Source organism: Clavelina lepadiformis, chromosome 7 (genome assembly GCF_947623445.1).
Source record: "Clavelina lepadiformis chromosome 7, kaClaLepa1.1, whole genome shotgun sequence".
Classification (NCBI taxonomy): domain Eukaryota; kingdom Metazoa; phylum Chordata; class Ascidiacea; order Aplousobranchia; family Clavelinidae; genus Clavelina; species Clavelina lepadiformis.
In genome coordinates this window covers 15,806,777-15,832,801 of record NC_135246.1, presented here as the reverse complement: position 1 = coordinate 15,832,801, position 26,025 = coordinate 15,806,777, and the positions used below count along the sequence as shown (strand labels likewise).

General features: G+C 33.7%; 2 protein-coding genes across 4 annotated transcripts in view; both read left to right on the top strand.

The window, feature by feature from the left end:
- LOC143465379 (multidrug resistance-associated protein 1-like) overlaps positions 1-6,235 on the top strand; it is a 15,469-nt gene extending 9,234 nt beyond the window's left edge. Inside the window, exons 23-38 of the mRNA XM_076963619.1 lie at positions 556-658; positions 767-929; positions 1,022-1,142; positions 1,259-1,348; positions 1,576-1,726; positions 1,884-2,043; positions 2,129-2,219; positions 2,388-2,496; positions 2,628-2,754; positions 2,855-2,956; positions 3,076-3,222; positions 3,427-3,585; positions 3,817-3,983; positions 4,096-4,210; positions 4,318-4,397; positions 4,731-6,235. Of these exons, the coding sequence (XP_076819734.1) occupies positions 556-658; positions 767-929; positions 1,022-1,142; positions 1,259-1,348; positions 1,576-1,726; positions 1,884-2,043; positions 2,129-2,219; positions 2,388-2,496; positions 2,628-2,754; positions 2,855-2,956; positions 3,076-3,222; positions 3,427-3,585; positions 3,817-3,983; positions 4,096-4,210; positions 4,318-4,397; positions 4,731-4,842 (1,997 nt within the window). The 3' untranslated portion in view covers positions 4,843-6,235. The remainder of the gene's footprint in view (positions 1-555; positions 659-766; positions 930-1,021; positions 1,143-1,258; positions 1,349-1,575; positions 1,727-1,883; positions 2,044-2,128; positions 2,220-2,387; positions 2,497-2,627; positions 2,755-2,854; positions 2,957-3,075; positions 3,223-3,426; positions 3,586-3,816; positions 3,984-4,095; positions 4,211-4,317; positions 4,398-4,730) is intronic.
- LOC143465375 (multidrug resistance-associated protein 1-like) lies at positions 6,231-26,025 on the top strand. 3 transcript variants are annotated; one of them, XM_076963612.1, is made up of 44 exons: positions 6,231-6,370; positions 6,592-6,768; positions 6,910-6,999; positions 7,291-7,387; positions 7,482-7,646; positions 7,993-8,095; positions 9,907-11,635; positions 11,819-11,995; positions 12,176-12,301; positions 12,493-12,633; positions 13,345-13,461; positions 14,131-14,258; positions 14,381-14,509; positions 14,861-14,931; positions 15,194-15,317; positions 16,341-16,515; positions 17,286-17,406; positions 17,491-17,624; positions 17,784-17,885; positions 18,194-18,295; positions 18,388-18,534; positions 18,776-18,927; positions 19,046-19,172; positions 19,281-19,457; positions 19,523-19,591; positions 19,717-19,815; positions 19,913-19,996; positions 20,080-20,200; positions 20,464-20,566; positions 20,669-20,831; positions 20,924-21,044; positions 21,145-21,234; positions 21,496-21,646; positions 21,970-22,129; positions 22,237-22,327; positions 22,487-22,595; positions 22,795-22,921; positions 23,025-23,126; positions 23,239-23,385; positions 23,594-23,752; positions 24,016-24,182; positions 24,293-24,407; positions 24,548-24,627; positions 24,882-26,025. In XM_076963612.1, the coding sequence occupies exons 7-44, from the start codon at positions 11,597-11,599 to the stop codon at positions 24,991-24,993; spliced, it is 4,659 nt and encodes a 1,552-aa protein (XP_076819727.1). In that variant the 5' UTR covers positions 6,231-6,370; positions 6,592-6,768; positions 6,910-6,999; positions 7,291-7,387; positions 7,482-7,646; positions 7,993-8,095; positions 9,907-11,596; the 3' UTR covers positions 24,994-26,025. The 3 variants fall into 3 exon arrangements, with proteins under 3 accessions (XP_076819727.1, XP_076819726.1, XP_076819728.1); XM_076963611.1 differs by having other exon boundaries at positions 22,487-22,640; XM_076963613.1 differs by lacking the exon at positions 9,907-11,635 and having other exon boundaries at positions 22,487-22,640.

The window sequence follows — 26,025 nt, the reverse complement described above, 5'->3', positions numbered from 1 at the left end:
CCAAATTGTTGCAATAATGACAAGTGTAGAAATCTTCATTGTATTGAAAACTAACATGTTCGTTAATATTGCAACAGTTTGATATAATAAAGCTCTCTTTTTCAACTCTCCTTAAGATATGTTTTTTAAAATTCAAAGCAGTTTAACCCAATTACTCAAAAACCGCTGCATAGGTCTTGCTAAATTTTTGCATGTAAACTATGCATGCCTGAGACTAACTCATGCTGAAAAGTGAATATCACTGTAATTATGTACCTGAAGCTCCCGTTATATAGACTCAGAGTCAGGCACAGAATTTTAGGACTACAAATACACATTTCACTTATTTTTGTGCTAATTTTTGTCTACGTTCTGCAATTGGCCCATAACGCGAAACACGTGAACTGCTAGGGTAATTCCCACGCTAAAAAACAGCACCAACGATGCTTCCCTCTGATTGCTTCAAACAGGTTTTTCAAAGTTTTGCGGGAGAGTTTAAAAACATCAGCAAAATCTTAATTTTTCTCCCATATGCCTAATTCATAAGGGTTATATATTTATGACTCATTTTCTTAGTGCCCAGTTCACCAACAAGCGCAGTACCTGACGATGAAGATCCTGAAGCAATTGTTGGGTCAGAAGGATCAGCTGTTGTTATTGCTAGCAGACAATTTCAGCGGTACATATTTGTGACAATTTTGACATTGTGGTTTTGTGGATATTTTAATTGAACATCGTTATTGCAATCAACCTAATCTCTTTGACATTGCTTTGAATCGTTCTACAGACAGCTTAGCCGAAAGTCGATAACAGAACAAGTTGTGTATGGACCCACATGCAAATATCGTCCAATTAAAAAGAATGACCCAAACCGTGTTTGCAAAATGCCAGATCAGAAGAAACAAGCTGAGAACAAATTAATCACCACAGAGACAGCAGAAACAGGAAATGTATGTTCCCAACTTATTTTGTTTCCTGTGCTTTGTAAATTTGATAGATGTATAATAAAACCAGTTTTTAAAATTCAGTTAATTTCTGCCAGATAAAAGCGTCGGTGTTTACGTCTTACATGCGTTCGATTGGATTTTTTTCAAGTTTTGTCATCATCGCTTCCTACATGCTATCCAATGCTGCCTCTATAGGTTCTAGTATATGGCTAGCAGGTGATTAATTATTATTCGTCTTCCATTATGTTGCATTACTAAACTTAAACATTCAAAAAAATTCTTTGACTTGTTTAGTTTTTTCAACTCATTAATATGTATTTTTTTGAACTTAGACTGGACAAACGATGCCAAGGATCCTGCAAAAGCACAAAACTCAACTTCATTCCGACTTGCTATATATGGGGTTATTGGTGCATCAAAAAGTACGTTGTTTTTCCCAGTATTGGTAACTAGTGTATTGAGTTTTTGTTAAGTGTATAAGCTTTCGCTTTTTTAAAATCATTTTACAGTATAATAAGAACAAAAGAAAAAGGACTATAAATCACCTAGTGTTATCGCCAAAGTATAAATATAACAAAAGCTGTCATTATAGTTGCTGTAGTTTGATATTTTAGCTCTTGTTTTGACAATTCCACTTTGATTTTGTCAGCTATATTTGTTTTGTCCTCATCATTCGCTGTTACTTACGGATCAGTTGCTGCATCAACCTTGCTTCATTCAAAAATGCTAAGTAATTTGCTCAAAGCCCCCATGTCATTTTTTGACACCACTCCACTTGGTAGAATTGTAAATCGTTTCAGGTGAAAGAATTTGGTTTGTCAGATGCTCTTCTGTTATTATGTTGTAGTTTGTTAATGCTGGAGACTGTTAGCCGTTTCAAAGTTCTATATGGCCATGGTTTGTTTTACTTTGTATTTTAGAATACTTTGGTTGTTATTTAAAAAAATTCTTTCACAGCAAAGACATTTATCTGATTGATGAAGTTGTACCACGGAGTTTGAGTAGTTTCTTAAGAACATTCTTCATGACCTTGTCCACATTTGTTGTCATCATCTACAGCACACCGATTTTTGCTACCGTTGTGCTTCCTATTCTTATTCTCTACTGGTTTGTGCAGGTTTGTGTTATTTTACTGTTGATTTGCTTTCTACAAGTATACTGATTGTAACTTTAACAATAGTGACCAAGTTTTTTTGCTTTAGCGTTTCTACGTTCGATCATCTCGACAGCTTAAAAGGTTGGAATCAATCAGCAGATCTCCTATTTACTCACATTTCAGTGAAACCCTCGCAGGTGCCCTGATTTGTGCTTGCTTCTGACATACGTATTGTTTTTCTAATTAAAGCGTACTATAGTACCATAGCTGTGTATTATAGCTTTTGAACCTATTCATATTGATGTAAGCTATTTATAGAGATTTGGACGTTGTGACTGATTTAAATAGTGTTTTGTGCAAAACAGGGTCTAGCACCATCAGAGCTTATGGATTGCAGAAAAGTTTCATAAAGCAAAACGAAACGAAAGTGGACACAAATCAGATGGCATATTACCCCAACATTGTTTCTAACCGGTAAATCATAGTTTATTCTTTAAATTGTTTCATTAATTTAACGCACTACCTTTAGATATATGGCCAATCAATCAATACAAAGTTTAGGCTGATATTATACAACTTGTTTGTAATCAATTGGACTCTCTCAGGTGGCTTGCTCTGCGCCTTGAAGTGGTTGGAAACCTTATTGTACTCTTTGCTGCTATATTTGCTGTAGTAGAAAGAAACAATATCGAGCCTAGTATCGTTGGTCTTTCCATCTCCTATTCATTGCAGGTAAATTTAATGCTCGTTAACTGGAGATGAATAATACCTATTTACAAAACAAGTGTTTTATGAACAATTTCATATTGCTATTTTTATGTTATTGTTAAAGATTACTTCCATATTAAATTGGATGGTGAGAACAGCCAGTGAAGTTGAAACAAACATTGTCGCTGTTGAAAGAGTTGAAGAATATGCAAATGTACAACAGGAGGTGAGAGTGTGGCTCATAGTCACTTTATACGTCACTAAACATTATGGTCATGTTTGCAATCTATGTGTGGCATTTTAATACTCACATCCAGATGAACATGTAACCTTAAATTTATTTAGGCCCCTCTTGAAATTGAACACAGTCGTCCACACAGCGGCTGGCCTGATCGTGGTGGAATCAAATTCGTAAACTATAGCACAAGGTATCGTGATGAGCTGGATCTTGTCGTTCGAGGCATCAATGTTGACATCAAAGGCGGTGAAAAAGTAAGACATCATGAAAGTCATTGAGCAGTTGATAGAGTAATTTTAAATACTTTGTGATCTTGTAACATAAATTCATTTCAAGTGATACGTATTTATATGCAAATCATTAGCAGTTGAAAGATATGGTGAAGTTCCTTTTAAAGCAATTTTAAGTAAGGGCATTTATTCTTTGTATTGTGTCATGAGTTTTATTGGTTTTTCAAGATTGGTATTGTCGGTCGAACTGGAGCCGGCAAGTCTTCCCTGACATTGGCTTTGTTCCGCATCATTGAGGCAGCAGAAGGCATGATCACTATCGATGGACTTGACATAGGAAAGATGGGTTTGCATTCACTCAGATCCAAAATTTCCATTATTCCACAGGTAAGCTTGGTTACTTTGATAAACTTGCTACATTTATTCGAGTTAGCTGACCAGCTGTGGCCAATGATTGTTTTCGTACCATGCTTATATTTTTTGGTAAAAGCACTTTAAATCATTTAACTGGGAAAAATGAGATTTTTTAGTCTTAATGGTTGTAAAGGTAATTTTAGTAATAATAATAAACATGGCCTTAGTTTTATTTTAGGTAAAATTTGATATTTTTTGTTGCAGGATCCAGTTTTGTTTTGTGGGACCTTAAGGATGAATCTTGACCCTTTTGATGGTTATTCAGATGAAGAATTATGGGATGCTTTGGAACATTCCCATCTGAAGAATTTTGTTTTGACTTTGCCAAAGAAACTTGAACATGACATTGCTGAAGGCGGAGAAAATCTAAGGTCTGTGATCGTTTGTCAACAAAAACTTTTTATCTTGAATCTGAATAGATTACAATCATGTCATGGTATCTTATTTTACTTTTATTTAGACCAACTTTTGTTATATTCTTAGTGTTGGACAGCGACAACTGGTCTGCTTAGCGAGGGCTCTTCTGCGAAAATCCAAGATATTAGTTCTTGATGAAGCTACAGCTGCAGTTGATCTGGAGACTGATGATCTTATTCAGGTATTTGGTCACACAGAAATAATTGCCAACTGTATTCATTATTATATTTAGCAAAACAAGTAACAGAACTGATATTACTGAGTAATATGTTGTTTTAAAATTTTCAGGCCACCATTCGTTCAGAATTTGCGGATTCCACAACATTTACAATTGCTCATCGTCTTAATACTATTATGGATAGCACAAGGTGTGATTAATATTGTGAAACCATATAATCTGCAACGCTTTCTACTCTGGCTCATAAGTGCTTATACAAGTTATAAGTATGAGCTAACGCCATTGTTAACTTTAGTGGCCACTGTGATGGCCAAAAGCGGAATTCACATTGAGATTTCACACAAGCATATTTTACATTTTTATAACTTAGCCAGGTTTCATATACTCGACTGCTCAAATAAAGTTAAACGACATATCATTCATCTGTGCTTGAATTCTCTTTGTGGATCCACTCTTCTTGCAAATGCTAATTGTTATCCGTTGACCTATTTTGACTCATCCCCTATTTTTATTTAATTATCAGGGTCTTGGTACTGGATGCAGGAAAAGTAGCAGAATATGATACTCCTCAGAATCTTTTGAAATCTAAAGGCATATTCTACTCCATGGCAAAAACTGCTGGTCTGGCCAGTTAACTTTTATTTCTGATTTTGAACGTCTGTATGATGATAGAACTTGTATTGGATGGTTGTAGTTTTAGATTTGTCCATTCTTTTTGATGTACCCTATGAAGTTTGCATTAGCATTAGCCATTCACCGACATTGAGATCTACTATTACACTGAAATAATAATGTTGCTTCTATTAAACACACGCATTAATTTACTGAGTTAAATCCTGTTTGCATATCTCGTTTCTGCACTTTCTTTTTTGTTAATACCTATGCCTTTATTCCTGATTATTATAACTGTTCTGTCACAGTGTCAAACATTTTGAAAGCATTGAAGTTATAATGAATAACAATTATTCTTGGCTGTTAAGTGTCTCTAAGGTTTGTGCCAACCAAATACCTGATACATAGTTTTTGCCCCCTACTACACAGGGTTTTCTTTTTTTGCTAAAATCAGTGTAAATTTTATTTACGATCACGAGATTATTAGTAGAGTAGTTTTTCACTGTTTCAGTTAACCTATATAACTTTCTCCTAGTGGAATGAAAATCTCCAGGGTTCCATCCAGTATTATGTATATTATACAATAAAATATTATATACTAAAATATTACCTTTTTCAATTATAAAATGTTATATGGAGTAATCGTCCTATATGGAGTAATCGTCTGTATTCCATGCAGGGCAGAAACAGGTCAATTATATTTTTAATATAACTATATACATATATATATATATATCTGTACTACACACATTATAGAAAACATATGCTATTTGTATATATTTCCATGTAATCAGTTGCACATTTTCCTTTGAATGCAATTCTTAATGTTTTCGGATTTTCTGGTATAGTTAAACACCAAGTATCACACCGTTTTTTATCACTAAAATCTGAATTACCTTTCATGCTGAAAACGTTTTTCTTGCACAGATAAAAAATAACATGTAATCCACTCAAGCTAATACAGTTGTATTTAATTATTAACCAGTTCTTTTGACTATAAATATCACTAAAGTTTGTTTTGTTGTTACAATCTATTCTACCTAGATATGGAAAATTTGTTTCTGCTTGTAAGTTTTAAGTGGTGTAATTAGTTTTGTTTATAACATGTCGGGCTACTCCTGCATTATAACGTTTGTTTTGTGATATATTCCAATTGAAAGTAGGTTGTCATGTGATTGTTAAATTGTTTTGGCTTGTTTTGCTTAAGCATCTGTTAATATAATGACTTGCTTGTAACTACATCAAACAAGTGTTGTAAAAGTTATGCAGTTCTTGTACTTTGCTTACATCCATGTGCCTTGTTTGCTGTGAACTATTGTTGTGCATGTGTGATAAAATCCAGTAAAAGCTGTCATTACACCAAGACCTAAAATGCATCTGTATTATTTTAAACTGTTTCTTTCATATTGCAATCAGGTCTTCGATAATATTCAAATTTCTTTAAGATCAGTTTTTTTTTAATTTAAACATTTGCGTGGAACTTGTTTCTGCTGAAATGCGAATTGAATTTAAATGGATTTAAAAGATTTCTGTGGCGATGAAGATTTCTTTGTAAGTCAATAAACGCTACTGATTTTATGATTTTTAATAACTTTATCTTAGGTAGTTGTATAAGATTAGGATTCACAGATATTTGGTTTTAGGATACCTTATATTAAGCGTGATAAGTTCATTTTTACAAACGTAGTTGCCCTAATGTAATGCACAAACATAATAAATATTTCTGATGTTGTTTCAGACACAAAATTAGCGTTTTTCCATTTGATTTGCAGAATGTAGACAAGATCTTCAATACCACAGACCCATAATTATGCAAGTGCTTTGAACATACTGTTCTCGATTTGACACCATGCGCTCATATGCTAATATTTGGAACAATCTACTTTTTACTTTACCGAAAATCCAATCTGTCATATATCAATCCTTCACCGTTCTTCAAAGCAATAATGGTAATTGAAATATGAAACAACTTGAACAACACTGATTGTAGAATTTGTGCTAAGATTTTGCTTTGCTTTTGTATTGGCGAAATTGGTAAATTGTAAAGTTGAGTTGATATTTACTCCGTTTTGAATTTTGTAACTTCACAGGTGGTTAGACAGTTTGCCGTTACACAATACTTGCTTCTATACTGGCTAACTTTAGACGGCGGGTTTGGAAACATGCAGCATTCATGTTTAGTATGTATATTATATTTAATAACGACAATTAGATATCGTAGCGGCCTAGTAGCGTTGTTCTTTGCACTTTAAGCTGAGATAAGCTATCTACGACAAGATTGTATTTCATGGAAATTTTGCGGTTGCTATCCTACGTTTTTTTATTTCAGTAAACAATACCTGCATATTAATTATTAACATTTGTATTTGAAGTGGTTTTGTAAAGTCTTGAATATAGTAGTACTAGTAAAAGTAATTTTACAACTTTTAAATTGGTGCAAAAAGTAACATGCTATTTTGTCCAATATTCAGAACAAGTGTCATATACAAGTGTCCTCTTAAAAACATTTTTTTGGAACCTGAATTACATTGATAAAGCTTAAAGAATTGAACGGTAGCGCATAATAAGGTATTTATTTTGATTCCCTTGTACCGGCGCGAAATCATACCAACGTAAAATTTACATACATACTCTTTTGATTGGCTTATAATTTTGATTGTAGGCTTACATCATAATCAACTCAAGAATGCAATTACGCGAAGGTACAATGCCGTGGTAAGCATTATTTTCACTTTTCGTCATTGACTCTCTGAGAGAAGAAAAGTGTCAATCAACAATAGGCCCAGAAAAATACACATTCAATGGATGGAAAACCGTTGGGAAATCCGTAAGCCTTATAGCATGTCAGAGGGTACTTAATAAATTGGTGAAACTCAAGTTAAGATTATTATCAAATTTACCACAGAACAAAAAACTGGTGTCAGGCCAATACAAAAGGAAAAATACAGTTCACGAAACGCCTAATTTGTACCAGTGGGTAGTAAATATAAGTAATAAATCAATAAAAATACAAACAAATTTGGTGTCACTATTTCTGACTCTGATATTTTGAACAGGAAAAGGTCCGGTGTAACATCGATAGTACATTGGAACACTTTTGTACTGGACAGTTTTGTACAAGAGTATTGATAGTTACTTAGTTCTTAATATAAACTGAGGGTGATCATTTTTAGGTCACGCTAATGCTGCGCAAAATGAAATTTCGATCGGTGGAATTGTAAATTTGACGTTCTTCGGTGCTCAAAGCGTAAATTTTCTTAAAGGTTTTTTGGTCAGGTGAGTTGTATTGCTTTAACAATTCTGCGTATTATTTAGGATTGATTACTCTACGATTAGGCAAATATAATATACGAGATAATATACAAATATAATATTATATAATATAGTGTACGAATCTTCTGTATAAGCTATACTGTTGTGCTAACTGGGCGTATTGTTGGGGTTGTGAACTGTTGTTAATTGTTGCTTGATCGGTTGTTCGCTAATCTGGCTCCATTAATAGCGCGTTCATTAACCTCTGATAGCCTAGTTAAGTATAACAGTACCAGAACCGAACTGTCAATGTCTTGAATAATATTTATTATTGGTTCTCAACGAAACGGTTACAATTTCTAGAGCACAGAATAAAGCTGCATTCGATAGACTGTAAATTACCGACAGACAATATCAGAACTGACAGGGCGCTGTAGTACGAATGACGTAATTCAAAAGTAATCAAAACCAGGTCGCATATACTAGACACAACCAAAATATACTTCAGCGCTTATTGTTAAACACACGAAATAAAGCACTAATAACATCATAATATCATCAGATCTGCACGAGAATTCCGTAGGAATAAGGGCTAATTAGGACACTGTGACTTATGCCGCAATCGTTATTGCAGTCAAGGCAACAAGCGGAATCATATTTGACGCTAGTTAATCTGACAGGTTTCGGACGTAAATATTTTTTTTTTTAATTGAAAGAATATAAGTTGTCAGTATGGAAGTAGCTGCATGTAAAAGAACGCGAAATTTTTAAGAATTAAGATGAACAATATTGGGCAAAAAGTATAACAAACATTATGCAGAGTTTGAAGATAGCAAACATTACCATTGACATGAACAACATAGGGCATAAAATAATGATAAAGCAAGAAATTATCTTTTGTCATGGGCGCAGCCTTGGTAGTTCTAACTGTATATTCGATTTAATACGAATTACTGCAAATTACCAAATACTTTTACGGAACTGATATTCTATCGGACTTTTAATGGAATCGATTTAAGGTCTATTTAGTGACGGTAGGAATCGATTGTTTGGGTAGATGGACTTCATGAATTTTTCTTCCGTTGTCGTTTTTACATTTTATCCGTATGATGCTGGTCTTTGTACATTGAGCCATAATTTTTTTTGATGTGACCCGTTTCTTTTTCCGAATAAAAAATCCATACTTAACGATGTTCCGACTCCCAACCATAAGCTTGGCATAATTCTGGAATGTTTGTAGGATTCATAGGTCCCGGGACAGTATCATGCGGGATATTGCCTTTTATGATAAATAGTTTTCGAAAGCGCTCTGTATAAATTAGAACCGTTTTCGGTGACCAATTTGGTGTAAGTGCGTGTGCTCGATGATCGTGAATAAGGAATGTAGTCTTACCGATGTAAGCGCACTCCATATCGTATAGACGTGTCACGTGTGTATTGGTACAAACGTTGGACAAAAGGTCCCTGGCCACGCGGGCTTCATTATTAATGTAGTTTCCAAAGTGTGAGCAAAACAGATACGATATTGTTATCAGATTGACGATTTTTACGGAGAATTAATATCATAATTTCACCAAGCTTGTACTGGTATGGGATGAGTGGTGTGGTAATGGTTTTGGGATGGCCTAAGCCAAACCCAGTCTTTCAGTTTTATTGTCTGACTCCTATGATTGTCTTTGACTCCGTTGCGTTTTACTGTCTCATTTGCTTCTTAAATCAACACCAACTTCATAAAATTTAGTTGTTATATTGTACGAATCAGTTGTATCGAATTAGCAATATTTACACCATGATCCCACTTTCTTAATAATTCAGTAATAACTTCAATTTTACAGAACAAGGGAAATAACTCAGAGAAGAGAGAATTTCCAAGAGAGCGATTTAAATCCAACACTTGTTTTATATACTAAAATATTGACCAATGAGCGAGTGCCAAATTAACTGCTATCACACGTGTACATGTGTCCATGTTATTCTAAGCTTTTCATCACAAAGAATTCAAATCGATTTTACACCAGTACAAAAAAACCACTTGACACACTTACTATATCACATATTGGTTTGAAACTACGCTTGTGATTAAAGATACTAGAACAATACCTTGCTACCATAAACCACGTGTCGCATATTACACCACGAAAACAAGGTACTTGAAACACTTCAATCTATGTCAGCACGCTACAAGCTTTGCACATTATTACATTATCTAGACTGGAGAAAAATCAAACTTTATGCAATGCCAATATATATAATTATTGCAATTATGAAATTGTCCGAACGCCACACTGGGGTAAGATAAATTTAACCAATTTCTCTTGTGTCTGGAATACTATACTATAGTTAGAGAGAAGAAATCACGGCATTGCACTTTGCATTCAAAGGTGGGCAAACTGCGGTTCGCCGACATTTTTTTTGTGGCTCTTCCAGCTGAATAGTAATATCCGTTATTGTTCATTATCCATGCATTGTTTACCGCATTTTTATTGACACTACTGATTTTGCGAATGGCTGGTGTTTGTATTTTTCTGCAAGTGACTCTTTCATTGAACAAGTTTCCCAACCTTGGCATATATCCACATCGTCTTTCCGTGTCAGTGCGTAATCGCACGATTTGCTTTGTTTTAACAACTTAGCTAGTAATTGATTCTTACAAACTGTTGCCCACGAGATGAGCAAAATCAATGGCACACAAAATTACCGTTAATTGCTGCATTCCATTGAGCCAGACAAAAACACATGCTGTCGAATTGTAGTGACGCGAGTGCGCAAGCAACGAACAAGACACAACGCAGTTGATCATAATGTAGTTTCGCCCTGCCGCTAATCAACACCTCACACTCGCAGTAGCCTGATTAAGAGCATGAGAGTAACAGGCAAAAGGCGCTAAAGCGAGTGTGAGTTAACAAATAGTTGATTGCTTTCGCATAGACGATGATTACGATGAACATGTTGTACATGTATGTTGGTTAGCATGGTTATAACATAATTATTTCCACAGACAAAGCGATTGCTTCACTTGCACTTTGATAATATAACTGCAAATCTCAACTACCTTACATACAAATCATTATAAACCTGCTAATAAGTTCAATTGTAAACGTAAAGGTAACTTCAGTCTTTTAGCATAAAACTTGACCTTAAGACCTGGACATACGTGTCCCTACTAACTTAATTGGCGTCCAGGGTAGAAGCTTCAGCCGTTGTGGTATTTTGTACAAATATGTTAGTAGTACAGTAGCAAAAACACAACTCCAAATGGTCCTTGTACCCAGATTTTTGCGGTTTTTTGTTAAGAATGTGAGCATTTGCCAAACTTGAAAATAACTCAGTCCTATAGGTGTGAAAATTTATAAAGAATAACGTTTTAAGTTTATCTGTGTCTGTTAATCAATCTTGTGCTGTCATAGTGTTCATATTAGGTCATATCGGCAGCATTTCTATGTGTCAATGTTTATTCTAACTTTGATCAATTGAACGTTAACATTGATTTCACACTTTGTGAAGTACAATATCCGTGTTTTCGAAATGAATTTAAAAGATTTCTGTGGAGGAGAAGATTTTTTTGTAAGTTATTTTGCATACATTAACCATTTTTGCGTTTATGTGTGAAGTTATAGTTATAATCATTAAGGAAATATTTTTAGAAAATAGGTCATGTAACAGTAGTAACATGTGTGTAACAGGTTTTGTCAAACATACCCTGATGGTCTATTTAATTGGAAATAAAACATCTTTTTTAAATTCCAGGACATAAACACGATTTTAAACGTGACAAATCCACAACTGAGCAAATGTTTTGAACATACAGTTCTTGATTTGACACCATGTGCTTATATGTTGATATTTGGAACAGCATATTTTTTCATTTATCGGAAGTCATACCAATCATATATTGTTCCTTCACCACTTTTCAAAGCAAGAATGGTAACTAAATTTGATATTTTACATTTTATATAATCAATATTGTTTTTCGATCTGTGTAAGCTGTTTCCATAATATTTTGTTAACATATGTATAGATGTATACTGTTGATCTTGGTAACAATCTGCTTTGTAATGAGTAATATCCTTTCATTGCAACTATTTATTTTCTTTAATATCATAGGTATTTACTGCTGCACTGTGCTTGCTCGCACTGGCCAATTTAGGACGTGGAATTTGGGAATACACTCATGGCATTCGTCTTGGTTATGTATATCTGATTTCTCCAGCTGTGCTAGCCATAGGAATGGTATTACTTACATATATAATTTGGACATGATATGTTTTATTGTGTTACTGTATCAAAAAATTTATCATATTATCATTATCATTAAACCTTGTAGCTTGTACAAAACTTTCACATGAGTTTGGTTACAGTGCATACTTTTAATTAAAATATAAAATAACTTCAACTTCTGTTCTCCGAACAAATTTTTTTAGGCCAAATCAGTGTATTTTGTAAACTTTGATCGAAGGAAAGGAATTCAATCTTCCAGTCTTCTCACATGTTTTTGGCTCTTGTATCTTGTCTTCTGGGCTCTTATTTTGAAAAACCAAGTTGACAGATTGATGAATGCCAAGGTATTAAGCAAAGAGTTGTCGTAATTAACATTTTGCAATTGATTTCTTTCATGATGGGATTGAAAAATTGATGTAACACAACTATTACTTTTGTTGGGTATATGCAGTGCGTTGTCATAGGATCCCAAACTTTTCGTTCATCGCTAGCCTTTGAGCTTCTTTATTAGTTCACGTTTATCACACACGTCTTAACCACGTCTCATGTCTTAGCTACTAAGCTGAACTTGTTCTGCTGCACAGCTTAATAGAAAACTTAAAAACCTGTTACCATTTCTTTAAAATTTTACTTTAAAATTGAAAATTATTTTGTAATATAAAAATACGAAATCTGTATGTAATTAGTAATTTAAAATACAAAATTTTTCAAACCAATGTAACAGTAATACCGCGTGAATTGTTTTTACAACAATGGCTTAGTATTGTCTTTCATATATTTGCTGCATGTTTGAAAACATTGAATTTGCCAGTCAGACTTAATTTGTGGAAAGTGGCTTACCATAGAGCAGAACATCGCACTTCCAATATTTCTACATGGGTTAAACGTTAAAAAGTGGTGAGAATATGTAGAAATTTTGCCACATTCAAATTTAGTTAATTACACTCACAAAAAAGTGTGGTAAGAAGATACTCTCATATCTAACATTACCCATTATGTACTACTGGGGGGACATGTATCATGCCTGTAACAATACAATGATCAACATTTTTCAGCTTCTAGATGACAGAGAATTGTTCAGAGCAATCACTTTCTTTATATCTTATGCCTGTGTACTCTCACTTTTTGTGATGTGCTTCTTTGTTGATGACCCACCAGCTTTTCCACCTAAAGTAAGTTGATAACTTAACAAAATTTTATTCTATATACTATAGTATAAAAGATGACATTACTTTAAAGGAATCAAATCTATAAAATATTATTGCGACAGTTTATCCAAATCAGAAAATTTATGCACTTGGTTCGTAACTCATAAAATAAATGTTTTTAGTGGTTTGCCTGATTTGAATGATAGTTATGTACATATTGCTTGCCAATGCTGCCAAAAATAATTTATATAGTAATTAGTTTTTTCCACAAGAGTCAACGTTTATTTGTAGTAATACTGTGATAATTTATCACTGTTATATCTGTCTAAAGCAGATTTATATTACGGTACAAGTAAATATTTATGTTGCATGCTGTTTGTATTGCAAAGTGTGTTGGCTCAGCAGCTGATTGGTTTGAGCACAGGCCTTGCAACAAATGTGGCTTGTGTTCCTTGTTTGATACTCTCTAGGGCCATACCGTTGTAATGTCCTTAGGCAACACAATCATTAACAAATAGTATTAAACAAAACTGTTTTACTAAAAGTTACTAAAAATTGTTCTATTATAATAAAAGAATATATTTACCTAAAAAAATTATAGCAAATCTGCAGTTTTTAGGTGAAAGTACTTACACCTTTTTTTAAAAGTGTGTATGAAAAAATATAAATATAAAAAAAACTTTTGTACTATAGGATTTGTATTGTGAAGGAACAGAGAGTAAGCAATCTGATCATAACCCTGAAGAGTATAAAGACAACTTGCCATGCCCTGAGTCATCGTCTTGTTTCCTTTCCAGGCTAACTTTTGAATGGTTTTCCAAGTAATATATTCACATTGTTTTCTTTTTGTGTCATTTAAGTTTTATTTACCGAACATCCCTGTTTAAACGTTTTATTTGTACAACCTTGATTTACTCATAACGTTAACTTTGCTTTCGATCAGAATGATCATGAAAGGTTACAAGTGCCCTCTTGTGGACAGTGATCTTTGGGACCTGAATTGCGTTGATAAAGCTGAGAGGGTCTCCAAACGCTTTCTTAAGATATGGAATGCAGAGAAAGCAAAGCTGAAGTATGTATACTATCTATTGTGGCATCGATCAAGCTGTTTGCATTGAAACTGTGCACCAGTCGCTCTAATGCCTCTTATTGTTGTAATGTTATGTAATAAAATGTCTCATACTAAATAGGGTTATACTTTTTAGCCCTTATGCTGACCTTTCCCTTCCACTCACAGATATGTGCAAGATATCTTTATATTACCACTTAATCTTTTGAGTAATAGTAATTAACTGAAGTATTTAATTGGATTTAAATTTTGTTATAAATTTCTAAGCTCCCAAATATTTGCAAGCAAGCTTACTTTACACAATGAACAACTTTTACGCCAAATTTATTATCCCTTTGTCGTTTTAATATGCAGAAAACAGCAACAAAAAGCAGGAAATGTTCCCAACAACACAGATGACGAAGTTCTTATTAAACAACCTGATGGTAAGACAAACTGTTTTGTACCACTTCTGTTCAAGTACGTAATGTCTTTTATTTCTAGATGCTTGCCTGTGAGCACAAACGTTGCAAGTTTCTCTGTTATTTTGTTATGATGAGATTACATAGCTCACTTTTATTCAATTTTTAATTCAAAATTCAGAAGATTGGTATTTCTGTTTACCACAGAAAAAGCCCTTTTAAACTATATTACAATTTGTTTTCACTGCAGCTACCTTTTAAATAACTATATTTTTAATGCATGTAGAAAAGAAGAGAATGCCATCTCTCTTAAAAGCTTTGCTGAAAAGTTTTGGTCCTTTTTTTTTGATCAGTACTTTCCTCAAAATCCTGAATGATGTCTTAACCTTTGTCAGCCCACAACTTCTCAGGTAAGTTGCAATAAAATGTTGGTTGAACGTTTGCTATTCTGTTTTACTTTGTTTCTTGGGCTGTTGCATAAGCCCCAACTTGAGAGTGCCAGAGTCTGGCATGCACTGAACATTTCGGGCCCTGTTTTTTGCTGGAACATTGATTTTATTGACTCTTTGTTAAAAGAAGATCCTTAAGAAGCCTAAAAGGTCACTGATTTATCAAAATAAGTATAATTTACAAATATGTTATCATTATATCATCAACCATTAAAGAATACAGTCGAAGAGTATTTAAAAATCATAAAAATGTAAAAATCTGATAATATTCACTTTATGCTCTTTATATTTACTTGCTTTATGTTGGCATAAACAGTTTGCTTTGCCTTGATTTTAACTATGCGTTTGTAAGCTGTCTGTTCAAATTTATAAATTTGCTTTACTTGTAAATAAATGCTGATGAAATGCAAAGCAATGAAAACCAACTTATACCAATTTAAACCAAACGATAACAACAAAAAAGACGATGAACTTTTGTTTATGTACAGTGTGATAGTTTAATACTACAAGTTTCCAACTTTTAATACTACAGATTATGCTTACAGCAAATCTTTCCTGGTTCTTTTATGTACCAGTAACTATTGGTAATATTCCGTAATGTCAAAACAGTAGTGTCAAAAATTTATTTTCACTCCAATTACATGGAAGGTGGAATAATGTTAGCTCAACTAACTGATGCTGGCAATTTGCCAATTTAGTAAAGACAATTATTCCAACTCTGTACTATCAATTAATGATGAATTATTTCAAATCAATCAGCTTCGCGTTGACGATTTTCCACTGTGATAGCGCCATTCCCTCACACTATAGAGAAGGCAAAAAGTGAGAGTGCCTTTTTCTGAATGGTTTTTCCACGTAACTTGCGGACTTATAGGTTCAAAATCATTCGAGTAAAATCATTTTATCTTTCAACTTGTAAATGATGAGTGAAAAGCTCTACCTTCCACTGTATATGTAACGTGCAATATACTTATTAATTCTCAGTGGCATGATTAATTTCGCAAAATCCAACAATCCAGTGTGGCAAGGATATTCTCTGGCTGTCTTGCTATTTTTAACTGCAATAGTAAAGAGCATCATTCTTCAGCAGTACTTCCATGTCTGTTTTACTGTTGGTATGAGGTTACGGTCTGGAGTCATCACAGCGGTGTACAGAAAGGTATATCATGTTCTGAGGTTGTGATTTTTTGTTAAATGTGTAGTTTGTTAGATGTTAAAGTTTTATTTGAGCATTGGTTTGATAAATTTAGTTTATCAGATCTTTATTACTAGTTAAAATCGGCAATATTGTTTATCACAGAGCCTTCTTAAAAATTAAAATACTCTTCATAAGTGTTGAGTGTTGAGATAAACAACTTAGCTGCAACTTCTTAAGTTTGTAACTTGCCCGTACTTGTGTATTTCTTTAATAGTAAGCTGTGTTAAGTTATGACTCGAGTGACGTTAAGTGTGATTTTCAGGTATTGAAAATGAGTATTTTATTATAAAATTCACTTCCATGATCTTTATGAAAAATGTGTCATATAAGCTAAATATGCATTGACTTTAGTCAACCTGCATCAATTAACGCTCTCAAGATTGTATTCGTAGTTGCACATTGCTCAATGATCCCGAGATAATATGAAACTATTATTAGAACACAGTCCAACAAAATACACAAGCAACTAAAACTTAGTTAAGCCAATAAAGATATAAAGTATGATAGCAGTGTATCTATCTGACAAAATCCAATTTTGCAATGTCAAATATATTGTTTGTGTGCATATAATGAATGTATAAAAAACTTTTTATTGACATTGTTTATCATCATAACTATATCGATAATGTTACTGCAATGTTACAATTTCATCATTTTTGATATTTTCTGTTTTGATAGTTTTGAAAAGCAAAATTTTAATCAAGGTTGAGAACTTTAACACCTATGTTTAGGCTCTCACACTTTCCAGTGCTGCTCGAAAACACAGCACAGTTGGCGAAGTTGTAAATTTAATGTCTGTTGATGCTCAGAGGTTTATGGATTTGACAACATATGTAAACATTTTATGGTCAGGTGCGTTGTAGTGCATTTCCAACTCGGCCAATTAGCTGGGATTGTAGCGTTATTCCTGAAATGTCAATGTTTTCATTTTTGCAGGTCCCTTCCAAATTATTCTGGCAATGTATTTCCTATGGCAAACAATGGGTCCCTCCACACTTGCTGGGCTTGGTGTTATGGTACTGCTTATCCCAATTAATGCTTACATTGCAAGCCGAGCTCACAACTTTCAGGTAATTATAAATGTTCAACGTCTGTTGTATCTATTATAAAAATTCTTCTAAAAGTCTTATGTAAAAATCTCTCCAAATCTTTTTATATTACTTACCAATGTTAATTTTAAAACTTGCTGGCTTAAGAACAATTAATTGATATATTGGTTTATTTTACAGATTGAACAAATGAAACACAAGGACGAACGAATCAAAGTTATGAATGAAATCTTGAATGGTATCAAAGTGCTAAAAATGTATGCTTGGGAGCTTTCTTTTAGGGTGACTTTTTGCTTGTATTTCTTCTTTTGCTTTCTTTGTAATAATTCCTTTCAATTTGTAATATCACTCAGGACAGATTTCTTTCTAACTGTATGCGCTCTGGTTTATTGTACTATGCCGAACATAGGTTTCAAAACAGCCTTCTACTAAGTTTAAACTCATAGCATAACGAAGTTACTGTTTACATTGCTTTTACCAAAAATTATCGTTTTCCACACAGGCTCTATATCTATTTAGGTTTGAGTTCCTATCGAACCAACCCTAATTCCCAAGCAACCGCTGTAAACAGTTCTGTATTTTAATTACAGGACAAAGTTTATGCAATTCGTGGTAAAGAAATAAACGTTTTGAAACGTGCTGCATATCTCAATGCAGCAGCCATGTTCACGTGGACTTGTGCTCCATTTCTCGTAGGTGTCACTTGGTTTCTCACAGTATGAAGATTCTAACTCCAAATGCATCATAAATCTTGTTTTCTGTAACCCCATTGAATTTTTTTCAGGTTTCGTTGACAACATTTGCTGTGTACACCCTGTCTGACCCTGGCAATATTCTGGATGCTCAGAAAGCTTTTGTGTCAATTTCCCTTTTCAACATTCTTCAATTTCCTTTGACTATGCTTCCCATCATGATCTCATCTTTAGTACAGGTGATTCAATCTTGATATAACAAGGGTTCATTTCAGTTAGCATATTAAGTAGTATCTTACCAATATGCGATGAGTTCATATTGCTCTTTAAATTAAAATGAGTAAATAATCGTTTAACTCACTTTCTTCCTAATATTTGAATGATTAAGTTTGAGTTACTGTTTAACAGTTGTTATCAAAGTTAAGACAAACACATAACCTTGATACAAAAAGTATTTATTGCAATTACTGTGCATCACAGGCAAATGTAAGCTTAAAACGTCTCCAGCGCTTTCTATGCAACGAAGAGTTAGATCTGGATAATGTGGACAGAATACCATCCTGTGGTCCTGTAATTTCCATCGAAAATGGCACCTTCACCTGGGATAAAGATGACGAACCTGCTTTAAAAAAGTACAAAAGAGTGTTTTAAGGCTAAATTTATGCTCATATTCTGTACTATATTAGTCCATTTTCCAATATATGTAACTTGAAAATAAATTGTGCCTTTACTCAAAAGCTTTACTTTCAGCATTAATCTGTCTGTGCCCAAAGGATCTCTGGTTGCAGTTGTTGGACAAGTTGGAAGTGGAAAGTCATCTTTGGTTAACTGTTTGCTCGGAGATATGGTGAAATTGAATGGAAGAGTATCAGTGAAGGTTGGAATACGAACTATTATAACACGTGCTTTTTTTCTATATAAATTAAATTATGATATCAATTCTGGTGCTATTTTATCCCTAACTTTGGTGTCCTTATCTCGACAGGGTTCAGTAGCATATGTAGCACAACAAGCTTGGATTCAAAATCTCACTGTGCGTGAAAACATTCTCTTTGGCAAGCCATTTGACGTTTGCAAGTATCAAGATACCGTTGAAGCTTGTGAACTGAAAGAAGATTTTGAAATGTTGCCAGCCAGTGACCAGACTGAAATTGGAGAAAGGGTAACTACTTTTTCTAAGAATTTTTGGATCCATATGAAAATGGCTGTAACTTCTGTTTTTGATAGGGTATCAATTTATCTGGAGGTCAAAAGCAAAGGATTTCAATCGCAAGAGCTGTATATCAGGACTCAGATGTATATTTTTAAACAGTTAATATTGAAACGTAATTAGTTACAGTTAAATTAGTTACAGTAATTTGCCACACAGTTTAGTTGCTTGAGTTGCAACAGCAACCAATATTGTTGATTCAATATTTCAGGTATACTTGTTCGATGATCCACTCAGTGCTGTTGATGCTCATGTTGGAAAGAATCTCTTTGACAATGTTCTTGGACCTGGTGGATGTCTTCAAAGAAAAGTGAGATATATCTTGTTAATTTTTCAAAATATGTTTTGTCATGCTGCAAGTTATTTGTATCGTTGTAATTTCTACCTGAAGTCGCTCTTTTGTTTAGACTCGTCTTTTAGTGACAAATGGAATTTCATTCTTGCCACAAGTTGACATTATTGTTGTGCTTGTAGATGGAAAAATATCAGAGGTAAAGTTTTCTTCATGCCTTGTTTTACTTATTAGGTGTTATAATTTATCACAAAATTTACTATCTTGTAATTCTGGATATAGATTGGTCATTATGATGAGTTGTTAGAAAAAAATGGTGTTTTTTCTGAGTTTTTGAAAAACTACGCAAACAATGAAGAAAAACAAAAACAGGAAGATGAAGATATTGATGATAAATTTTCGGGTAGGTGATTGTTTTTTTATCTTTCCAAAAAACTGTCTTAAACTTAGCACAGTTTCAATTTTAATAAAACTGATAGATACTTCTATGTTATTTATGTGCTGTTATATATCCAATATATACCGTAATAGTAAATCTAAACCAACAGTCGCTAAATAGTTTTTTAAACATCAAAACTCTTTGGTCAAACTTTAATTGACATTGTTCTTGTTTTTATTGTTCGTTTTGGACTTATATGAATTATTTTTTAATATCTTAAATCTTAGTTCCCAATTCACCAACAAGCACAATGCCTGACGATGAAGATCCAGAACCAATTGTTGGGTCAGAAGGATCAGCTGTTGTTATAGCTAGCAGACAATTTCAGAGGTATATTTTGAGGTTTTTTTTTGCCATTTTGTGCATTTTAAGGAGAAAATCAATATTGCAATCAACTATACCTCCATTGCTTTGCTTTAAATGCTTCTGCAGAGATCTAAGCCAAAAGTTAGTAACAGTGCAAGCCATTTATGGACCCACATGCAAATATCGTCCAATTATAAAGAATGACACAAACCAAGTTTGCAAATCGCCGGATCAGAAGAAACAAGCTGAGAACAAATTAATCAACACAGAGACAGCAGAAACAGGAAATGTATGTTTCTAGTTTATCTTGTTGTATTTTGTAAATTACTGTAGTATTCATAAATAAAGGAACCAGTTTTGATAATTTCGCTTTTCTGCCAGATAAAAGCGTCGGTGTTTACATCTTACATGTGTTCGATTGGATTTTTTTCAATATTTGTCATCATTGCATCCTACATGCTATCGACTGCTTCTTCTATAGGTTCTAGTATATGGCTAGCAGGTGATTAATTCATTCGTTGCTGTATTATATGTTGCATTTTTAAATTTAAACATTTACAATAACTTTTTTGTTTTTTTCCAACTGACTTTTTTGTATTTAGACTGGACAAACGATGCCAAGGATTCTGCAAAAGCACAAAACTCAACTTCATTCCGACTTGCTATATATGGGGTTATTGGTGCATCAAAAAGTAGGTTGTTTTACCCAGTATTGGTAATCAGTGTGTATATTGACCTGTTTTTGGCTATGTAAGTTTTCACTGATTTTAGTTTAGAATCATTTTACAGTATAATAGGGACAAAATAAACTAAAGAAAATGTAGTGTGATGACTGATGACTATGAATAATGAATATTTATTGTTATAGCTAACCTATAGTACGAAAATGATTTTCCTGGTAGTTACTATAGTCTGATTTAACTCATTATTTGACGCATGGAATATTTTGTCAGCCATATTTGTTTTGTCATCATCATTTGCTGGAACTTACGGATCAGTTGCTGCATCAACCTTGCTTCATTCAAAATTGCTGAACAATTTGCTCAAAGCACCAATGTCATTTTTTGACACCACTCCACTTGGTAGAATTTTGAATCGTTTCAGGTTATAGAATTTTCTTTTTCGGATGCTCTTCTGATATTATGTTGTAGTTTGCTACTGCTGTAGACTGTTAACCGTTTGAATGTTTTGTTTTACTTTGTATTATATACATTTCTTATTGTTTCAAAAAAAAAAGTTTTTTGCAGCAAAAGCGATCATCGTCTTATGCACTTCTGGTCTCATGTTGTAGTTTGCGTTTGTTGTTGTTGTTGTAGACTCTCAGCCATACCAAAGGACTGATTGGTTTTATTTTATTTTTTTATTGTATAAGATTGTATTGTATAAAACCATTTTAATTATTATTTTAATAAAAAACTTTTTTACAGCAAGGACATTTATGTAATCGATGAAGTTATACCACGAGGTTTGAGTAGTTTCTTAAGAACATTTTTCATGACTTTGTCCATCTTTGTTGTCATTATCTACAGCACACCAATATTTGCAACTGTTGCCCTTCCTGTTGTCATTCTCTACTGGTTTGTGCAGGTTTGTGTTATTTGCTGCAGCTTGAATTTTTATACCTTAGCGTTGTTATTTATCTCTTTTTAGGTCTTTTATTGTAACTGAAGCTTGTGTGGTCACTTTTATTGCAGCGCTTTTACGTTCGAACATCGAGACAGCTCAGAAGGTTGGAATCGATCAGCAGATCTCCTATCTATTCGCATTTCAGTGAAACTCTCGCAGGTGTCCTAATTTGCATTATTTTGACTTACAAGTTGCTTGATACCATACCTGTGTTTTACAACTTTTGACACTACCCATGTTGATGTGAGCTCAAATTAGGTGTTATTTGTGGAGACTTGGATATTATTTCTGATTTAAAAGGTGATTTGTAATAAACAGGAGCTAGCACCATCAGAGCCTATGGATTGGAAAAAAGTTTCATAAGACAAAATGAAGCAAAAGTGGACACAAATCAGATATCATATTATTCCAACATTGTTTCAAATCGGCAAGTCAGATTTCTTTCTTCAATTTTCTACACTCCAGCAATGAAGTACTAGCAGCATTAATAATAAGTTGTTTTCTTGTATTTTCTGCATTAACTGAACTGTCTCACTAATTCACAACATTACATCCCTTTGAACATGAGCACTCAAACAGTGCCAAGTTTGCTTGACCAATCTCACTTTATGATATACAATTCTCAGGTGGCTTGCTCTGCACCTTGAAGTGGTTGGAAACCTTATTGTGCTGTTTGCTGCCATATTTGCTGTTGTACAACGAAAGCATATCGAAGCTGGTATCGTTGGTCTTTCCATCTCCTATTCATTGCAGGTAAACCTTATGCTCGTTTTACTGGAGATGAATAATACCTATTTACAAAAAAATGTGTTTCATGAGTATTTACGTCATCAACAAGTTTTTGTTGTCATTGAAGATTACATCTGTATTAAATTGGATGGTGAGAACAGCCAGCGAGGTTGAAACAAACATTGTCGCTGTTGAGAGAGTCGAAGAGTATACAAATGTACAACAGGAGGTAAGATAGTGGCTTAAGGTAATTTTTGAGATTATATACAATACAATCACTGCTGAACTGGCCAGATCGAATAATTACGTCTAGGCGAATAGGAAACCTTAAATTTATTTAGGCCCCACTTGAAATTGAACACAGTCTTCCAAACAGCGGCTGGCCTGATCGTGGTAGAATTAAATTTGTAAACTATAGCACAAGGTATCGTGATGAGCTGGATCTTGTTGTTCGAGGCATCAATGTTGACATCAAAGGCGGTGAAAAAGTAAGACATCTTGAAAGTCATTCCAGATGCAATTCAATAATTTTAAACTTTTTGTTATCTTAACTCATTTCAGCTGATACGTATTTGTAAGCAAGGAATTAGCAGTTTAGAGTTATGGAGCATTTGGTTTTAAATGTAATGTTAATTACAATGAAGATGGCACCTTCTTTGGATGGTACCACAAGTTTTACTGATTTGCTTAACTAAGATCGGTGTAGTTGGTCGAACTGGAGCAGGCAAGTCTTCCCTGACATTGGCTTTGTTCCGCATCATTGAAGCAGCAGAAGGCATGATCACTATCGATGGACTTGACATAGGAAAGATGGGTTTGCATTCACTCAGATCCAAGCTGTCCATTATTCCACAGGTAAAAATTAGATACTTCATTAAACTTGCTAAATTTGTTTTAGTAAGAGGACAAGCTGTGGTTAATGGATATGGACAAGTTGTTGTTGCTTTCTTTCCACAAAATTTCACATTTGGTTTACGTTTACTAAGTGAAAGCGTATTAACCACTTAATTGAGAAAACTTAGATGTTTTATTTTTTACTGGTAGCAAGGACAGCTTTATTAATTACAAGGGAGGTCTTCACTGTATCAAAGATTAAAGTGGATGTTTTTTTGCTGCAGGATCCAGTTTTGTTTTGTGGGACCTTACGGATGAATCTTGACCCTTTTGATGGTTATTCAGATGAAGAATTATGGGATGCTTTGGAACATTCCCATCTGAAGAATTTTGTTTTGACTTTGCCAAAGAAACTTGAACATGACATTGCTGGAGGCGGAGAAAATCTAAGGTCTGTGATCGTTTGTCAACAAAAAATATTGTTCTACTGTTATCCTAAATCTAGGTCCAGACCATGTAATGTATTAGTTTCTATGTTTTACCAAATTCTTGTATTCTTAGTGTTGGACAGCGACAACTGGTCTGCTTAGCGAGAGCTCTTCTGCGAAAATCCAAGATATTGGTTCTTGATGAAGCTACAGCTGCAGTTGATCTGGAGACTGATGATCTTATTCAGGTTTATGGTCACACAGAAATAATCACCAACTGTATTCATTTCTTGCTGCTCATTTGTATTTTGCAATTTGTCAAGTGTTTATCAAAACAAATGATAGTGAAACTGCTATAACTCAGTAGCATGATGTTTGAAATTTTCAGGCCACCATTCGTTCAGAATTTGCGGATTCCACAACAGTTACAATTGCTCATCGTCTTAATACTATTATGGATAGCACAAGGTATAAGTTACAGGAATTGTTAAGATTTAGTGAACACCGTGAGAGTCTTTAGCTGGGTACACGAAAATTTCTCACAATCGTGTTTTACATTTATTTAGCTTAGCCAAGTTTCATATGCTCGACAAAGTTACAAAAACATCAAATCCGATTGTGTTAAATTTCTAAGTGGACCTAGCATCATGCAAATGCTGATTATTATTTATTGGCCCCTTTTTATATTTCGTCACACTCGTTTTTGTTTTTTCAATTATCAGGGTCTTGGTACTGAATGCAGGAAAAGTAACAGAATATGATACTCCTCAGAATCTTTTGAAATCTAAAGGCATGTTCTACTCCATGGCAAAAACTGCTGGTCTGGCCAGTTAACTTTTATTTCTGATTTTGAACATCTGTATGATGATAGAGCTTGCATTGGATGGTTGTAGTTGTTTTGTTTGTAGATTATTTGTATTTCTTGGCATATTCTGTGAAGTATGTGTTAATACTAGCCATACACTGAAGTTAATTTTTTTGCCAGGTTCGTAGGATTATTATTACACTGCAACAATGTTTGCTGCTTTCTTTAAACACATACATTATTTTAATGAGCTAAATTCTGTTTGGATTTTCCTATTTTTGTACCTTTCGTGCTGGTTTGCTAACACCTATGCCTGTATTCCTGTTTATTATTAGTGCTAGTGCTGCAATCGTATGTCTTAAGTTATAATAAATAACAACTGCACTTGACTATTTGTGTTGCTAATCATATTTGTGCCAACCGTATACTTGATATATTCTATTGCACACTCATATTCTACTTAATGTAAGACCAAGATAATTGTTTTTCTAACATATCTATACAATCTGTACTAACTATTTCCACCAAGTAATGCACTGTTTTATCACTAAGAAACTGAGTTACCTTTCATGCTGAAAACTTTTTTGTTGCACAGTTAGAAAATAACATGTAATCTACGCAAGCTATCACAGTTAAACCAATATTTAGATTAAACTATACATGTGTCGCTGAAGTTTAGTATTTTATGGTTAGAATCTATTGTACCTAGGCCTAAAATTTATCTTACTGTTTTCAAGAGGTGGGCCTAGGAATTGGTGTTGGTTATAGTATTTATTGTTAGTCCTCCACAAAGACATATGTATTATCTGTAATATATTCTACCTGAGAATATTTTCTCATGGGCTTTTAAATGGTTACAACCTGTTCTGCCTGTAAATTAATTTAAATTTGAAATAATGTCAAACAAGTGTTTTAAAGTTATGCAGTTCTTGTACTTGGCTAACATCCATGTGCCTTGTTTGCTGTGAACTATTGTTGTGCATGTGTGATAAAATTCAGTGAACGCTGTTATTACACCAAAATCTGTGTTATAAAATTGTTTTTTTTTCCCTTGCAATCAG

Coding starts and splice junctions, on each gene's coding strand:
- LOC143465375 (XM_076963611.1), top strand. CDS start 11,597: ATGAATTTAAAAGATTTCTGTGGAGGAGAAGATTTTTTT. Junction 17,407..17,490: donor TGTAAACATTTTATGGTCAG/GTGCGTTGTAGT, acceptor TCATTTTTGCAG/GTCCCTTCCAAATTATTCTG. Junction 22,922..23,024: donor CCATCTCCTATTCATTGCAG/GTAAACCTTATG, acceptor TTGTCATTGAAG/ATTACATCTGTATTAAATTG.